Here is a 15,273-nt window from a genome sequence, read left to right as displayed (position 1 = left end):
TCAGCTCCCACAGGAGTGCTTCAGCTGGGAAAAGAGCGGAAGTGCCCCCAGCCTCTCTGGGGGACTGTTTGCTCTGAGCTGCTTTAGAAGCACCACTCAATTCCCTCTTGAACCACTTACCCCTTAATTATTTCTAGAGAGGGATAGGGGAAGGGCTTAAATCAGGCCCTAGCTCTGAGCACTCTGGAAATAACTTGGTCTGTTCAAGGACCAGACTCATCTGCTGATGCTGCCATTTGCCCTGCAGCTTCTTAGTTCTCTTTCCAGCAGTGGTTCTTAGCCGTGGCAGTACAGCCCCACTAGATTCCCGGGTTAGACACTCAAGGTCCAGCAGTATGATGTCTAGCCACTGGCATGCCATGGAGTCATTATTACCAGCCCCATTAAATACCTCATTATCTAGCACCAGTCCTCATGCTTCCAGTCAATTTAAGTGTGAAGTGATCCACACACAGCATCTGTGTAATATTCACATCTGTATCCTAACCACACAGACCAGTGGGCCAATTTGTACTGTCTTTTGGTAAACATTGATCTGCTAGCTGAGATTATACTAAGTAGAAGCATCTCCTACCTTATAGATCATGTGTGTCTTACCCTCATAAATGCCCTTCTCTGCTGCTGTGAGCTTCCAGCATATACATGTACAGGTGTGTGTGTGTGTGTGTGTGCAAATATGTGTGCATGTACAAACATATATAAACATGCACAGTCTTGCTCCAGTCCCCATCAGCTTGAGAGGCCCATACAAGTCTGATATACCTGTCTGTAAGCTTTCATGGCCAGCCTTTAAAGCCGGGCTCCCTAGGAGAGGACCCCATACTCTTCCCAAAAAACTAAAGTTGTCTTCCAGCCTTTTCTCATGCCCTACAGTGGCAGAAAGGCAGGGAGAGTTGAGTCCCCATGTGGCAAACAAAGGCAGCACCACTTGTTTTACACAGAAATACCATGGTTCCATTCTTGATATCAGAGACCCCAGAGCCAGTATATGCAGCTTATCTAGAGGTTGAGGTGTGATCTGTTTCCAGACAATAGCACAGCTAAGGGCCTTTTGCTCTGTAGGACATGTAGGCTGTCCCAGATGAACCTGGCTCTGGGGAACAAACAAGTGAATCTTCCTGAGTCTCACTGTTGTTTGTTTGGTATTGTTTTGGTTTGTTCTGTTGTGTTTTAGAGACAGGATTTCTGTGTAGCAGCCCCGGCTATCCTGGAACTCTTTGTAGACCAGGCTGGCCTCGAACTCACAAATCTGCCTGCCCCTGCCTCCTGGATGCTATGATTAAAGTCATGTGACACCATACTTGGCCCCTCAATTCTTTACATAAGTTTCTTAAACGGTATTCTCCTGGAAGGGCCCTCAAAAGTAACTTTCCTATTTACAGATGGGAAAATTGAGCCAAGTTTGCAACTTGGCTTCCCCAGCTCCCAGGGGGTCTGTCTGGTTCTTGAAGGCTTTGGACTTCTGGTGGGGTCAGGAAGAAACCACTCCCAACCTCAGAGATGAGCGAGTCCATGTCAGACTGGGATCAGGAGGCAGTGGGGGCAGACAGAGAGCCCTGCTCATGCAGTACAGGAAGGGAGGCACCTGAGGGGCCTGCTTTGCCTGCCCCTTATCCTATAGCCTTCTCCCAGATGGTCCTGGTTGGAAGTGGTGTGAGCTGTGGCCAACAGGCCTGGGGGCAGAACAGGTGGTTCAGCAAGAGGCCAGCCAGGCAATCTAGATGTGGGGACTGGGACCTAGGTGCCTATGTCCTTCCTGTTCCTGAGACACCCACTCACAGCCAGATTTCTATCTCCGGAGGCCCGACTCATCATGTGTGACCAACAGATAATTTCTATACCCAGCATTCTCTGCTGCCAAAAGACCTCTGGGTGCCTGTTTCCTAACCCCCATCCGTCTGCTTCTCTGCTCCTGCCATGGGCTTTGTCTTCTGTGCCTCAGAACCCAGAGTTCCTGGGGGCCTGTGCCACTGCAGGGTGAACATATGTCTCAGTCACAGGATGTACCTGGATGTGTGCACAGCTCACTGTGTGCCCGTCATGCCAGGGTAACACAGCATTCTGGCCACACCTGTGTGAAGACTATTTCAGGGGATGTACCAAATGAAAGCCAGGTAGGAGTAGCAAGAGTGAGAAATGGAAAACAGATCTAGGTACACCCCAGGGAGATGCTGTAGGAGGCGGCATGTTCCGTGCAAGGCCTTTGGAGACAGCTAATTGAATAGCAAGGAGACTCATCTGGCAGCAGCTGGAACAGGTTGTGGAAAAGACCAAGCTGGTGACTCAGAGCCATTCCCCTGCTTGAGCAACTTCTGTACCCACGGAGTCAAGGCTAGTGCAAATCACTGCACTACCCATGCAGTCTGTCCTCTAGGGGGTGCTAAGCAAAGACCTTGCTGTCTGGATACAGGTGGGGATGGGGCAGATGGGCTTGGTCAGTACCCTGGACAGCTCTGAGAGCAGCTGTTGGGGAGGGGTTTCCCATTTTGTGCCTTACTTCAGTGGTCCCATGGAGGTTGGGTGGCTACTTGCCAACCCAAGGCTCCAAGAGTGGGTAGCACTACACACTGTTTAGGAATGGTCATGGGCAGGGTTGTGAGAGTGGCTTCCTGTGTGGGCAGAGCATAGGGAGGCTGAGGAGACCTTGTATGGCTAAGCCACAGCTATATGAGGGCATGTTGGTCCCTTCGTTACTATGGCCAGTGGGGCCCCAGGGATCAGCCTGTGGAAGGCTGGCTTAACTGGGATACATTGCCTCCAGAGTGCCGGTGATTGTGAGGACTAGATCCCTTGATTATTGATTCTTTGGACCAGCCTTTGTTGAATGTCTACTGCATGGAGGTACTGCATGGAGTTTATGTGGGGTTGCTGCATAGATTCCAGTCCTTGATGCCCCCAAGTCTCCATACCCATCTCACTGGGTGACTACAACCATCCATAGCCCTCATCTGGTGATGGCAACAGCCTGGGTGCCCTACACCTGAAGTACATCACCCGCTTTAGTGCAGAATGATAAATGACAAATGAGGCAGCCCAGAGATGTCAAAGAGCTTGTCCAGGGTAGAACAGCTGGCCCCAGGAAGCCAGTCCTATGGAGATACAGCTGGCTGCCTTTCTACGCTTGGGGCACAGAAGTCTCCTAGTCTGACACATCTCTTTCTTCTCTGACATCATGGCTTTAGGCATTGGAGTAGGATGCCCTTCATCCACATGTCCCTTGCACAGTCACAGTCCACTCCCAGGGCTCAAATACTCATATAACTTGTGGACATGCTGTAGGTGGTAAGGCCGGGACGGTGTGACCTGCTCATAGAGTCACTGCCACTGGGGAAAGGAGACACAAGGACCACTCCAGGAGGCAAGGAGCCTCCCTGTTAGGGATCAACAATGTTGTTTCTCTGACAAACAAGCTGGAGGCTGACCACAGGAAGTCATCAAGATGACTACCTTGCTAGTTGAGTAGTGCCTGGTTTCAATTCATATTCACATCTAACCTAAAGACTATGACCTCATCTAGACTCGGGTCTGTGTATATATGATTAGTTAAGACTTTTGAGATAAGATTATGGTGGATTTAGGACTTACTCCAGATTGACTAACTGTCATCCCTATAAAAAGTGGAGGGACACAGCAACCAGCAACTCAGGTAGGAGGCAAGTAGGATAAGATGAGAGGGGCAGGCAGCCATATACCACAGAGGCTAGAAGGCTGGGATGGTGTTCCTGGAGCCTGTGAGGAGGATGGCATGCTGGCCCTTCTGGCAGCTTGGCGGTGGCTCAGGCCTTGTTCTGCTTGAATGAACAGCCTAAGTGCTGTGTAAGTCTATACAGAAGGGCCTTCTCTGCCTCTGCATGCTTAGTACACAGTCCAGGACCCAAACCTAAGGATTGATGCCAACCACAGTGGGCTGAGTGTTCTCACACTGATTAATGTTAATCAAGACAGTTTCCACAGGCATGCCCACAAGCCAGCTTGCTCCAGATAAGCCCTCACTGAGGCTTTCTTCCCAGGGTGAGTCTAGATTGTGTCAAGTTCATAGTGAAAACTCACTACTACAGAGGGTCAATTTATTTCCCTATGTTTTGAGTGTGTTACAGGATAGCTAGTTTGTGTAGTAACTTTAGTGTAGAATGCTCCATTGTGCTCACTCCAGTCCTTTGGAGCCAACAGTTGGCCTTTGAACTCTGGGGTTTGCCTCTTCTGGACATTTTCATTAATGGAGTCATATGATTTGTAGCCTCTTGTGCCTGACTTCTGTCACTTAATATGTCTTCAGGGCTCATCCACCTTTCATCCAGTGTCAGTTTTATTCCTTTTGTGGCTGGAAGCTTGTTCTGCTGGATGAATGTACCATGTTTGTTTTCCCATCTGCTGGTGGACATCTGAATTATCTTTGCCTTTTGGTGATTGTGTATAAGTGTCACCCAGAAGTCTGTGAGTAACTATGTTTTCCTTTGTTTTGACTGTGTGCCTACCTGTACTGCTGGTTCACTCCGTCTCCACCTCCACTAGCTATGCATGAGGGTTCAGGCTTCTGCATTCAGCTTAGTGCTCCCTCTCTGGTTTTGGTTTGTGTTTCCTCTTTTGTTAAGCATCCTTCGGGCACTTACTGGCTATTTGTATGTCTTCTTGGAGACATGACTGGTCAAGTCTTTGTACCATTTGTGAAGGTGTTATTGGTCTGATGTTGAGTTGTAGGCATTCTCTTTGTATTTTGGGTACAAATCCCTGGCACCAGATGTTATTGGCAAGTTTTCTTATTTCATTATACAAGATCTTTTTTTGTTTTGTTTTGTTTGTGTTTGTTTTTTGACATAGGGTTTTTCTGTGTAGCTTTGTAGACCAGGCTGGCCTTGAACACAGAGATCTGTCTGCCTCTGCCTCCCAAGTGCTGGGACTAAAGGCATGCACCACCACCTTTAAACCTCATTATACAAGTTCTTTTAACTTTCTTCCTGTAGAACACACGTTATTAATTTTCGTTAAATGTAGTTTATCTGTCTTTTGTGATGTATGTTTTTGCTAGTTTCCTGCTGAAGGACTACCCTTGCAGCTTCCTTTGTGGACTATGGAAATCAGTTCTGCCCATTTCTGCCTCTATTAGGAACCACATCCCATCTTCTCTATAGGCATTGCTACCCCGTTTGCCATAAATAAACATTGGCCCCACCTAAGATCAGACCAAGCCCTCCTTCCAGATGTCTTTTTAAATAACCTGAGAAGTTTTAGGGTCACATTTATAGACCATTGTCTAATCAGGGGTCATAAAAACTAATTCCTGCTGGGTATTGGTGGTGCAGGCAGGAGGATCTCTGTGAGTTCGAGGCCAACCTAGTCTACAGAGCGAGTTCCAGGACAGCCTCCAAAGCCACAGAGAAACCCTCTCTTGGAGAAAAAAAAACTTTGTGTAGCAACCATGGCTGCAATAAGTTCCTCGAACACAGTGACATTATTGTGTCCAAAAGACAACTTTTTGCAACACACCTCCCCATCTTCAGGCTTTTACATTCTTTCTGTCTCCATTTCCACAATGTTCCTTGAGCTTTAGATGGGGTAATGTATATGTCTCATTTAGGGCCAAGCACACCAACCACCATTCTTTATTTTTTTTATTATTTATTTTTGCAATTTACTTATTATGTATACAATGTTCTGCCTGCATGTATGCCTGCAGGCCAGAAGAGGGCACCAGATCTCATTACAGATGGTTGTGAGCCACCATATGGTTTCTGGGAATTGAACTCAGGACCTCTGGAAGTGCTCTTAACCTCTGAGCCATCTCTCCAGCCCCCATTCTTTACTTTTAATTCAAGAATTTGCACATACAGAAAGTACATGGGTCATAAGCACCGCTGTGGTGGGCTCACAGAAAATGAATATACCCTTGTGAACAATGCCAGGTCTGGAAACAGAATTTTCTCAGCCCCCAGCAAACCTGTGTGTCCTGACCACCCCTGAAGTCCTGAGCAAACAGTTTCTTCACATGCAGAGGCTGACGGTACCCTGCTCTTATTCCTTACTCTCCACCTTATTGTTTTAAGGCAGGGTCTTTCATTTGGGGCAGCCAGCAAGCCCTACATCCTCTTGTGTCTGCCCTCTGGTGCTGGGGTTACAGGCGTGTATGCAGCCACACAGGTCTTTCCATGGCTTCCAGGGTTCTGAACACAGGTCCTCATGCTTGCACAGCAAGCACTGTTACTCACTGAGCCATCTCCCCAGTCCAGTGTATACACTTTCTTTAGCAGGTGGTCAGTTAGATGGCTTCCACTTTCTGGCTGTTGTAATACAGCACTCAAATACAAGGTTTTGTAAGATACAGGGAGGTATGAGATCTTGCTTTAGTTTTTGTTGTTATTGTTGTTTTCATGTGTTTGGGATCTCTGCAATAACATATGAATTATAGCATCCATTTATTGTTCCTACCCTAGAATTTTGCTGACAGTTGCATGGGTCCTGCAGGCTTCTTTGGGGATTATTGTTGTCTTAACAGTATTGAGTTTTCTAACCTATGAAGACAGGATGTTTTCCAGTTGTGTAGGTCTTTTAATTTCTTTTGGTTCTGTGGTCTTCAGTGTACAAGTTTTCACCTCTCTGTTTAAATGTACTCCTGTTTGTTCTTGCAAATGCTGTTTTAAATGCAACCAGTTTCCTTTTTGTGTTCTTCAGCTTAGTGTGTTGATTTTGTATTCTGAAGCTTTGCTGAATTCATTTAATTAAGCCTAAGAGATTTAAGGAAAATTCTTTAGAGTTTTCTATATAAAGATTGTGTTTTCAACAAACTATCTTTTCCAGTTTGGATGCCTTTATTATTTCTTTTTCTTGCCTAATCATTGTGGCTGGAACAAACAGTACAAAACTGAGTAGAAGCAGGAAAGTGGGCATCTAACACTGGTGTGATGGCACATACTTTTAATCCCAGCAGGAAACTGAATCAGGAGAAATGCAAATCAAGACCATTCTGGGCTACATAGTGTGACCTTGTCTCAAAAAAAAAAGAAAGAAAGAAAGAAAGAAAGAAACAAACAAACAAACCAACCAACAAACAAACAAACAAAAGAAAGAAAGAAGAGGACTCCTGTGGCCATGCTCACCTTTAACCCCAGTACTCAGAAGGCAGAGTAAGGCAGATCAGGCAACTTTAAGTTTAAGTCTAGCCTGGAAAAGGAAGAAGGAGAAAGGGGGAAAAAGTGAGCATCTTGGGAGTGCTCAGTCCTAGGATAGATTGGAGTCAAATAAATGATTTGTGCTTTTAATACTTGGACTTAGAGGAAACCCAGGACTCTGTTCACTTTCATCAGGAGGCTGGGGCTCATAGAGCCACAGTGTAGATTTAAGAGGCTGGGGTGTCCTTAAATGACACAGAAAGAGCCAGACTCAAGGCCAAAGACCTTTCCTGTTCTGTCCTCTGAGCCTCTTTTCTACATTGACCACACACCAACATATTTTTTCCCCCATAGAAGAAAAGCCGAAATGAGACTTATGGACAAGGCAGTGGCGTGGAGATCCTGGAGAACCGGCCCTACACAGACGGTCCTGGTGGCTCTGGCCAGTATACCCACAAGGTGTACCATGTGGGCATGCACATCCCTGGCTGGTTCCGCTCCATCTTGCCCAAGGCAGCTTTGCGGGTAGTAGAGGAGTCCTGGAATGCCTACCCCTACACCCGAACCAGGTGTGCCTGCCTCTACTCCTCAGCATGCCATCTGCTAGGGGGACTCTGCAGCATGTGTCCAGGAACTCTCCTGGAAAGTTCAACCCCTGTACCCCTAAAAGCATCAAATTCCATCTCATACATGTCCCCTGATGGTTCACAGGTAGTCGCATGCAGGAAAGGGACAGATGGCCCTTTATGCCTGCCTCCAAGAAATGCCAATAGATGTCATGAAGGCAGGGATTTATACAAGGACTGACATCTAGGAAAGTTCAGGGAATGAACATTCACTAAGTTCCCATGAGCAGAGACAGCCTGCTGGGAAGAAGTGTGAACTGAAGGTAGACCAGATGGTCCAAGGTCTCCCAGCTCTGGGACTGTCAGCTTCTGTAGCAGTGTTTAATATATCCTATGGTAAGCAAGGCTTTTCCCAGAACCCCAGTAGAGCTCAGTGCTAGCTCTTACTGAGCAAGCATACTCCCTTTTAGCTTCCCAGGGTTTCTTCCACACAAACCCCACACCTGGAAAATGCTGAGAGCTAGTTTTGGATTCCAAAGAGCTCTTCTCCATCTCATAGAAGAGCTGTTCTGTTAGAGTGGGGGCTTCTTGCTAGTGTCATGTGCCAGGAGTGTCTACTCAGACCTACTGACTCCAGTGGCTCTGCATGCATTCCCACCACCCCATACCAAGGAAGTTGAGCAGCTCTCATCCCCATCTCTGTCTGCTAAGCTGGCTTGGCTATTCTTAGGACAAGATGGAAGTATAGGAAATAGACATGACTGTCACATCTCAGCGAGCCCTGTGTATCTTAGTTACATTTCTACTGCTGCGAATAGATACCATGGCCAAGGCGATTTATAGAAGGAAGCGTTTGTTGGGGCTTACAGTTTCAGAGGATGAGTTCATCACCATCACAGCAGGGAGCATGGCAGCAGGCAGGCGTCCATGTTGCTGGAGCAGTAGCTGAGAGTTTAAACCTCCATCAGCATAAAGCCAAGCAAGACAGAGCACTAACTGGGAATGGCATAGGCTTTTGAAACCTCAAAGCCCGCCCCTAGTGACACACCTCTTCCAACCAGGCCACACCTCCTAGTCCTTCCCAAACAGTCCTGTCAACTAGGGACCAAGTATTCAAACATATGAGCCTGTGGGGATCATTCTCATTCCATCGACCACGCCACCTACCCACCTTACTTTTTTTCCATTTTGGTCCAACAAGCTGCTTGTCACAGCCCCTCCAGGGTTCAGTCCCCATGGATGTTCTTTCTCCCAGGTTCACCTGTCCCTTTGTGGAAAAGTTCTCCATTGACATTGAAACCTTTTATATGACCGATACTGGGGAAAACAATAATGTGTTCAACCTGTCTCCTGGGGAAAAGAACCAGCTGATAACAGGTGAGCATGAAGGCTGAAGCCCAGCAGGCCGCATTCCCACCCCAGACCATTCTAACTCTGGCCCTCCGCCCTTGCCTGATCTCATCCTGAGAGTAGGTTTGAATCTCCACTAGGGGGTGGGGGGACAGAGTGAGGCAGGACAGGTTTCCATGTCCTTGATGTGCATGTCAAATCTGTTGGCTTTTTCCTCCCTGTAAGTGTGCATATGTCCTCTTGGGGTGCAGTCTGGCTAAAAGCCATTTGTGAATGCCATGCCTAGGGTGGGCTGGCCCATTACAGTGTCTGTGGCTGGAGGGATGGTGGCCATTGCTGATTTGTTCTCCAGCTGATGTTACTGTACAGGAGACTGTCTCCATTTGTTAGGCTTTTTTGTTTTAGACAGTGTCTCAGTATATAGTCATAGAATTCACAGAAATCTGACCACCTTGCCTCCTAAGTACTAGGATTAAAAGTGTATTCCACTATGCCCAGTTAAATCTTTTACAAGAGAAATCAGAGATAGAGATTTTCATGTGAAATTTCCCAGTTCTTAAACATTGATAAAATGTTTAACAAAATGTCAAACAAAACACATCTGAGGGCCTAACACAGTTTTGCAGCCTCTTCTGTAGGGTAATCTCAGGCATAGGTGTACTTGCTTAGATGCTGTCCAGGAGCCTAGTCTAGTGAGAAAGGACCGTTGCCTCCTGATTCTTCATTACCTCCACAATAGTCCCCTGCCCTCAGCAGGCATCCCAGTGGTTCCTCAGGATTCCACCTCAGTCCAGCATCAGTACTGTATGGGCCTTCTTAGCTTCCTAGTTCTACTCCTATGGCCAAAATGCCACCCTACTCTAGAAAGATTTCTACAGCCTTGTCTGTCCATCCTTACCCCATATTCTTCATGGGATTTCTCTTCCCATGGTCTTCTTGGTTCACTGGCCCATTTATCTCCACACATGGACCATGGTATGTCAAGCTGACTTCAGAAAATGCTACAAGAACCAGGCCAGGTAGAATAGACTGGTATTAAAGCTGCTTACAGGCTGAGATCAGAGGATCGCAAAGTCAAAGCCGCCTGGACAACTTAGTATATGATCTTAAAATAAAAAGTAAAAATAAGGTTGGTCATATATCTCAGTGGTAGAGCATTTATCTAGCATGTGTGTGGCCTTACGTTCAATATCCAGTGTCACACACATTCTAAAGGCAATATGCAAGGCTCTAGGCTAGGAGTTACAGAAACCTTGTCTCTCTCAAACACACCATCATCATCATACATGATGAGTCCTGGAAAGGGAGAATAGAATTTGGGCAGACATGACCACTCGCAGGGTATCCCCATAGACACCATCGACATCGTCAAGGATCCTGTGCCTCCCAACGAGTATAAGACAGAAGAAGACCCCAAGCTATTCCAGTCAGTCAAGACTCATCGGGGGCCTCTCTCTGACAACTGGATCGAGGAGTACAAGAAGCGGCTCCTTCCCATTATGTGTGCCTACAAGCTCTGTAAGGTGGAGTTCCGATACTGGGGCATGCAGTCCAAGATAGAAAGATTCATCCATGACACCGGTGAGTATGTGCAGGGGTGGGGTATACCTACCTATCTACCTTCATTCTGCATGTGCTGGGATTGTGTATTTACAGTTTACTCCTAAAAGATGACCCTGTATTAAGTCAGGGTTCCCTAGAAAAATGGACTGATACACACAGGGGGGAGGGCAGGGTATTTTGCTTTAAGTATTCCAACAATGGCTACCTCCCAATGAAAAGTCCAAGGGTCAACTAGTTGTTCGATCCACAAAGGCTGGACATCTCACATGGTCTTCAGTATACCCTGGAATCCAGAAACAATAGGCTTTAATACCAATGAAGAAATAGACTTGCAGGTGACTGTAAGAGCAAGCAGGAAAATAGCAAAAGCTGTTTTCTTTCATGTCCTTTATATAGGCTGCCCAGAAGGTGTGGCCCCGATTTAGGGTGGGCCTCCCTACCTCAAACAATCTAATCAAGAAAAATCTCTCATAGATGTGCCCAGATGTTTGGGCTTTATTTATTTAGTTCCAGATGTTGTCAGGTTGACAGCCAAGAACAGCCACCCCAAAGCCTGTGCCCAGCCGTGTGTCCCCAATGTCACGGCAGTCCCTGACCAGTGTGCTTGCTACTCATGCACATACCACATCACTGCCCAATGACAGTGTAGCCTGCACCCTACTCGAGCCAGAGCCTCTGTAGCTGTCTCCCTTTTGCCACTGGGGCCTCTGGCTCCCAGGCTTTTCTTTCCTCTACCTGAGAAGGTCTAGAATCTAGCTGGTCCATAGCTCTGCCTCTTCACAGGCTGCAAGTTGCAGATGGCAGAGAGGCTCAGATATAGTGCCCTTCACACCCACAAGGGCTTCCCAGGTGTCCAAGGAACAGGTGGGCCAACAGATGCCTGGGAGCTCTCAGCCAAGGAATGCTGTCCAAGCTCCCCTGATTATCTTCCTTTGGAGCCCTAGACTCATGACTCCACAGGAACATCTAGGAACACACATTGAGACACCACAAACAAGGGAGACGTACTTCTATGCTTTTTAAAGAAAAAATCCCTGTGTGTGTGTGTGTGTGTGTGTGTGTGTGTGTGTGTGTGTGTGTGTCTGTCTGTCTGTCTGTCTGTCTGTCTGTCTGTCTGTCTTGAAATGTACATGTGAGTGAAAATGTCTGTGAAGGCCAACTGAGGGTATTGGATCTCTTGGAGCTAGAGTCACAGGTGGTTGTGAGCAGCCTGATGTGGGTGCTAGAAGCTGAACTCTAATCTTTTGAAAGAGCATCTAGTGTTGTTGAGGTCAGAGGACAGCTCTCCTTCTATGGTGTGGGTTCCAGGGATTGAACTCCAGGGATTGAACTTGGCAGCAAGTGTCTTACCTACTGAGCCATCTCACTCCCCAGTCCGAATTTTGGGTTTTTTTGTTTGTTTTTTTTTTTTGTTTGTTTTGAAGCAAGGTCTCATGTGACTCAAGCTGGCCTCCAATTCAGCATTAGCCAAGGGTGCCTTAATGACCTTGAACTCCTGCCTCCACGCCCCAAGTGCTTGGATTGCTATGTGACACTGCATCCAGCTTTTTTCTTGCTTTTTTCTTTTTTTCTTTCTTGTTTAAAGAAAGATGAGGCTAGGAAGATGGCTCAGCCAGTGAAGTGTTTGCCACAGAACTGTGAGGACCTGAGGTTTGATCCCACATAACCAACCCGTCTCCATGGTGTGTACCTGTAATCCAAGTGCTAAGGAGGCAAAGACAGAGAATTCCTAGCACTTGGTGGCATCCAGTCTAGCCAAATCAGCAAATTCTAGATTCAGTGAGGGACCCTGTCTCAAAAAAAAAACAAAAAATAAAAAACAAAAGAAAAAGGTGGAAAAATAATAGAGGGAAAACATCCAATGTTGTTGACCTCTGGATTCCATATACCTATACACAGGATGGAGGGGGAGGATCTAACCCATTTTAAAATCTGATCTTCTATGGGAAATTCAACAAGAAAAGTAGATCAGGCATCAAGACAGGAAGTACAGTGGGAGGGACATGAAGCCCCTCCAGTGAACTGTGGCTTCTGACCAGAGCCTCTACTTAACAAGCCTGGCCCTGCAGGTGTGCAGCCACAGTAAGCTGCCATGGCTATCTAGGAGCCAGTCCTCTAGGCTGGCAGTAGAGGAATTGAGGCACAGATGAATAGTGACCTTAGCTGACCTACAGCTGTGCCCTAGTGCACACGGCCTCTGATAGGAGCCCACCTCTGTCCCCCACTCTGTACAGGCCTGCGGCGGGTGATGGTGCGGGCCCACCGGCAGGCCTGGTGCTGGCAGGATGAGTGGTATGGGCTGACCATGGAGAACATCCGAGAACTGGAAAGGGAAGTACAGCTTATGCTGTCCCGAAAAATGGCCCAGTTTGCAGAGGAAGAAGGAACATCAGAGCTCTGCAAGGATAGCCCCACTAAAGACCAGGCATCTGGAGCAGCCACTGAACCCAGCAGCAGCAATGGGGAGCCCCTGGGGCGGGGCCTAAAGAAGCAGTGGTCCACTTCCTCCAAGTCCTCACGGTCCTCCAAGCGGGGAGGTGAGTTGGGGTTGCTGCCTTTTTATTCAAGGCCTACGTTCCCAATTCCCAGGGTAACCTTGCCACTGCTGTGTCCTTGTAGCTGTGGCTCTTTCCTCTGGAGCTAACTCTGGAGCCTTTCACCATCTGACTGGTACTAGGTGGGACTTCACCATGAAGTGAGGCTGCTTCTTCCAGCCAACACCCCCAAACTTACCTATAAGCCCCAGACAGTCTTTGGCTTTGGAACTCTGGGGAGTGATTCTGGCAGTTCCCCCCAAAGTGAGAAGATATCTTCAAGGTATCAGATGAAGCAAATTCTCCCCTATGTAGCCACTCATGCCCCTGTAATATGCCTTCTCATCCCAGTGCACCTGGCCCAGGGCTTATGGCATTGGAATGAGATGAGCCAAAACCTTGGTCTTCTACTCTTCCTGCTGCCCTGCAGCCAGCGCTTTTATTTGTCAGCCCTGCTGTGACCACATTTAAGGAACTTATTTATGGCAGGTGCAGGGCTCCCCTGAGCTCACAGCCCAGCCTAAGCTCACTGGACAAGACAGCAGGGTGCTCCTTCCCTCCAAAGGGCTGGACAGTTATACACAGGTCGGCCCTAGATGCTAAGCCCCTAGTTTCTCCATTTCTGTCTGTAGTGAGCTTTTCTGATGATGCCCACTTAGCCCTCCATGTGCCATCACAACTCCATGCCTGCTGTGACTGGCTCAATAGAGCCTTCCTCTGCAGGCCAGACCATTACAAGAAGGTTTTGCCTTCCAGCGAGCCCCTCCCGACATAGCATCTCAGAGTGGAGGATGCAGAGTATTGCCAGGGACTCCGATGAAGGCTCAGATGAAGAGTTCTTTGATGCACAAGGTAGGCAGGAAGCCTGTGGGGTCTTCTTGGGCCAGAAGCAAAGAATTGTTAAAGAATATGTGAGCACCAAACACTACACTGTCCTGTAACCTGTATCTGTACTGTTGCAGAGGACAGCCTGGGGCATGGAAGTAGAGCATAGAGAATGAGATGAGGTAACTGGGAAGTCACCTCACTTTAGTCTAGGGACTTAATTATAAGTCAGGACTCAGGGCATGGAAGGAGGGTACCATTCTCTTGAATGAGAATAGGTAGGTTCAGCCTTCCCATACCTACCTACATATATACATATATACATACATTATATATATGTATATGTATATATACATATATATATCCCTACCTCATAAATGACACACCTGTTCTACCAAAGCCTTTCCAAGAATAATTTATGTCCATAAGAAGTATTACTTACAGCATCCTCAATTTTTGTGCTTGCTTTATTGTGTGCTGTGGCTTTTCTTTGTTAAATTAATGCAAATTAATATGCATCTAATATAGACACTCTAGACTAGAAAAAGCAATAAGCAGAAACTAGATGAACTTCCCATTTTCCTACAAAATAAGCACAGTGTGCACACAGCCATGCTGGAAAATGCAAGCACTGCCTCTCTCACCCAGAACCACAAAGATGTTCTCAAAGAAATCAGAAGGGCCAGCAGGCGGGCCCAGAAAGAAAGATGTGCCTGGCTGCATGCTGGCAGCCCAGCCAGCCACAAAGCATTCAAATGACAGAAGTGCAGAGCAGTGGGAACATGCCCACAGCCGGACAGCAAGGCCCTCTTGTTCTGGCACCATAGCTTGGAGGAGCAGACAGCTGCCCGTGTGTGGCATCTTAATTAACTGGCTAGCCATACCTGCAGGGAGAGAACTTGGGGGAGGGGGTCAGTGTCCAATAAGAAAGGAGATGCTCGGCTTGTCCTGGAGTTAGACAACTGGGAAAAGGGTCACCGAGCCAATCTCTACACTTGACAAGAGTGAAGAAAGATGTCTTTGGTGCCCCTCCCCTCCCAGCTGGTTCTTTGTCCTTAAAAGGAAAAATACCTAGTGTTGAAAAAGACTGCAGGGGTCAGGCATTGGTGGCACACTCCTTTAATCCCAGCATTTAGGAGGCAGAGGCAGGTGGATCTCTGTGAGTTCAAAGCCTGCCTGGTCTACAGAGCAAGTTCCAGGACAGGCTCCAAAGCAACACAGAGAAACCCTGTCTCAAAAAACAAGAAGAGGGAGGGAGGGAGGGAGGGAAAAGACTGCCGGGAAAGGCACAGATGCTAGAGCAGCGGAGCTGTGTCTTTCTGGACATTAAAC

The 15,273-nt window shown here is 47.4% G+C and overlaps 1 protein-coding gene across 10 annotated transcripts in view; it reads left to right on the top strand.

Moving 5' to 3' along the window:
• Nucleotides 1–15,273, top strand: part of Pitpnm2 (phosphatidylinositol transfer protein membrane associated 2) — a 126,784-nt gene that overhangs the window by 95,861 nt on the left and 15,650 nt on the right. For all 10 annotated transcript variants that reach the window (XM_051205044.1, XM_051205039.1, XM_051205047.1 and 7 more), the window contains 5 exons: nt 7,458–7,672; nt 8,925–9,046; nt 10,373–10,600; nt 12,817–13,119; nt 13,873–13,968. In XM_051205044.1, the coding sequence (XP_051061001.1) occupies nt 7,458–7,672; nt 8,925–9,046; nt 10,373–10,600; nt 12,817–13,119; nt 13,873–13,968 (964 nt within the window). The remainder of the gene's footprint in view (nt 1–7,457; nt 7,673–8,924; nt 9,047–10,372; nt 10,601–12,816; nt 13,120–13,872; nt 13,969–15,273) is intronic.

Source organism: Phodopus roborovskii, unplaced genomic scaffold (genome assembly GCF_943737965.1).
Source record: "Phodopus roborovskii unplaced genomic scaffold, PHOROB, whole genome shotgun sequence".
Taxonomy (NCBI): Eukaryota; Metazoa; Chordata; class Mammalia; order Rodentia; family Cricetidae; genus Phodopus; species Phodopus roborovskii.
Note: the sequence above shows the minus strand (reverse complement) of the source record. Positions and strands in the feature narration are given on the sequence as shown.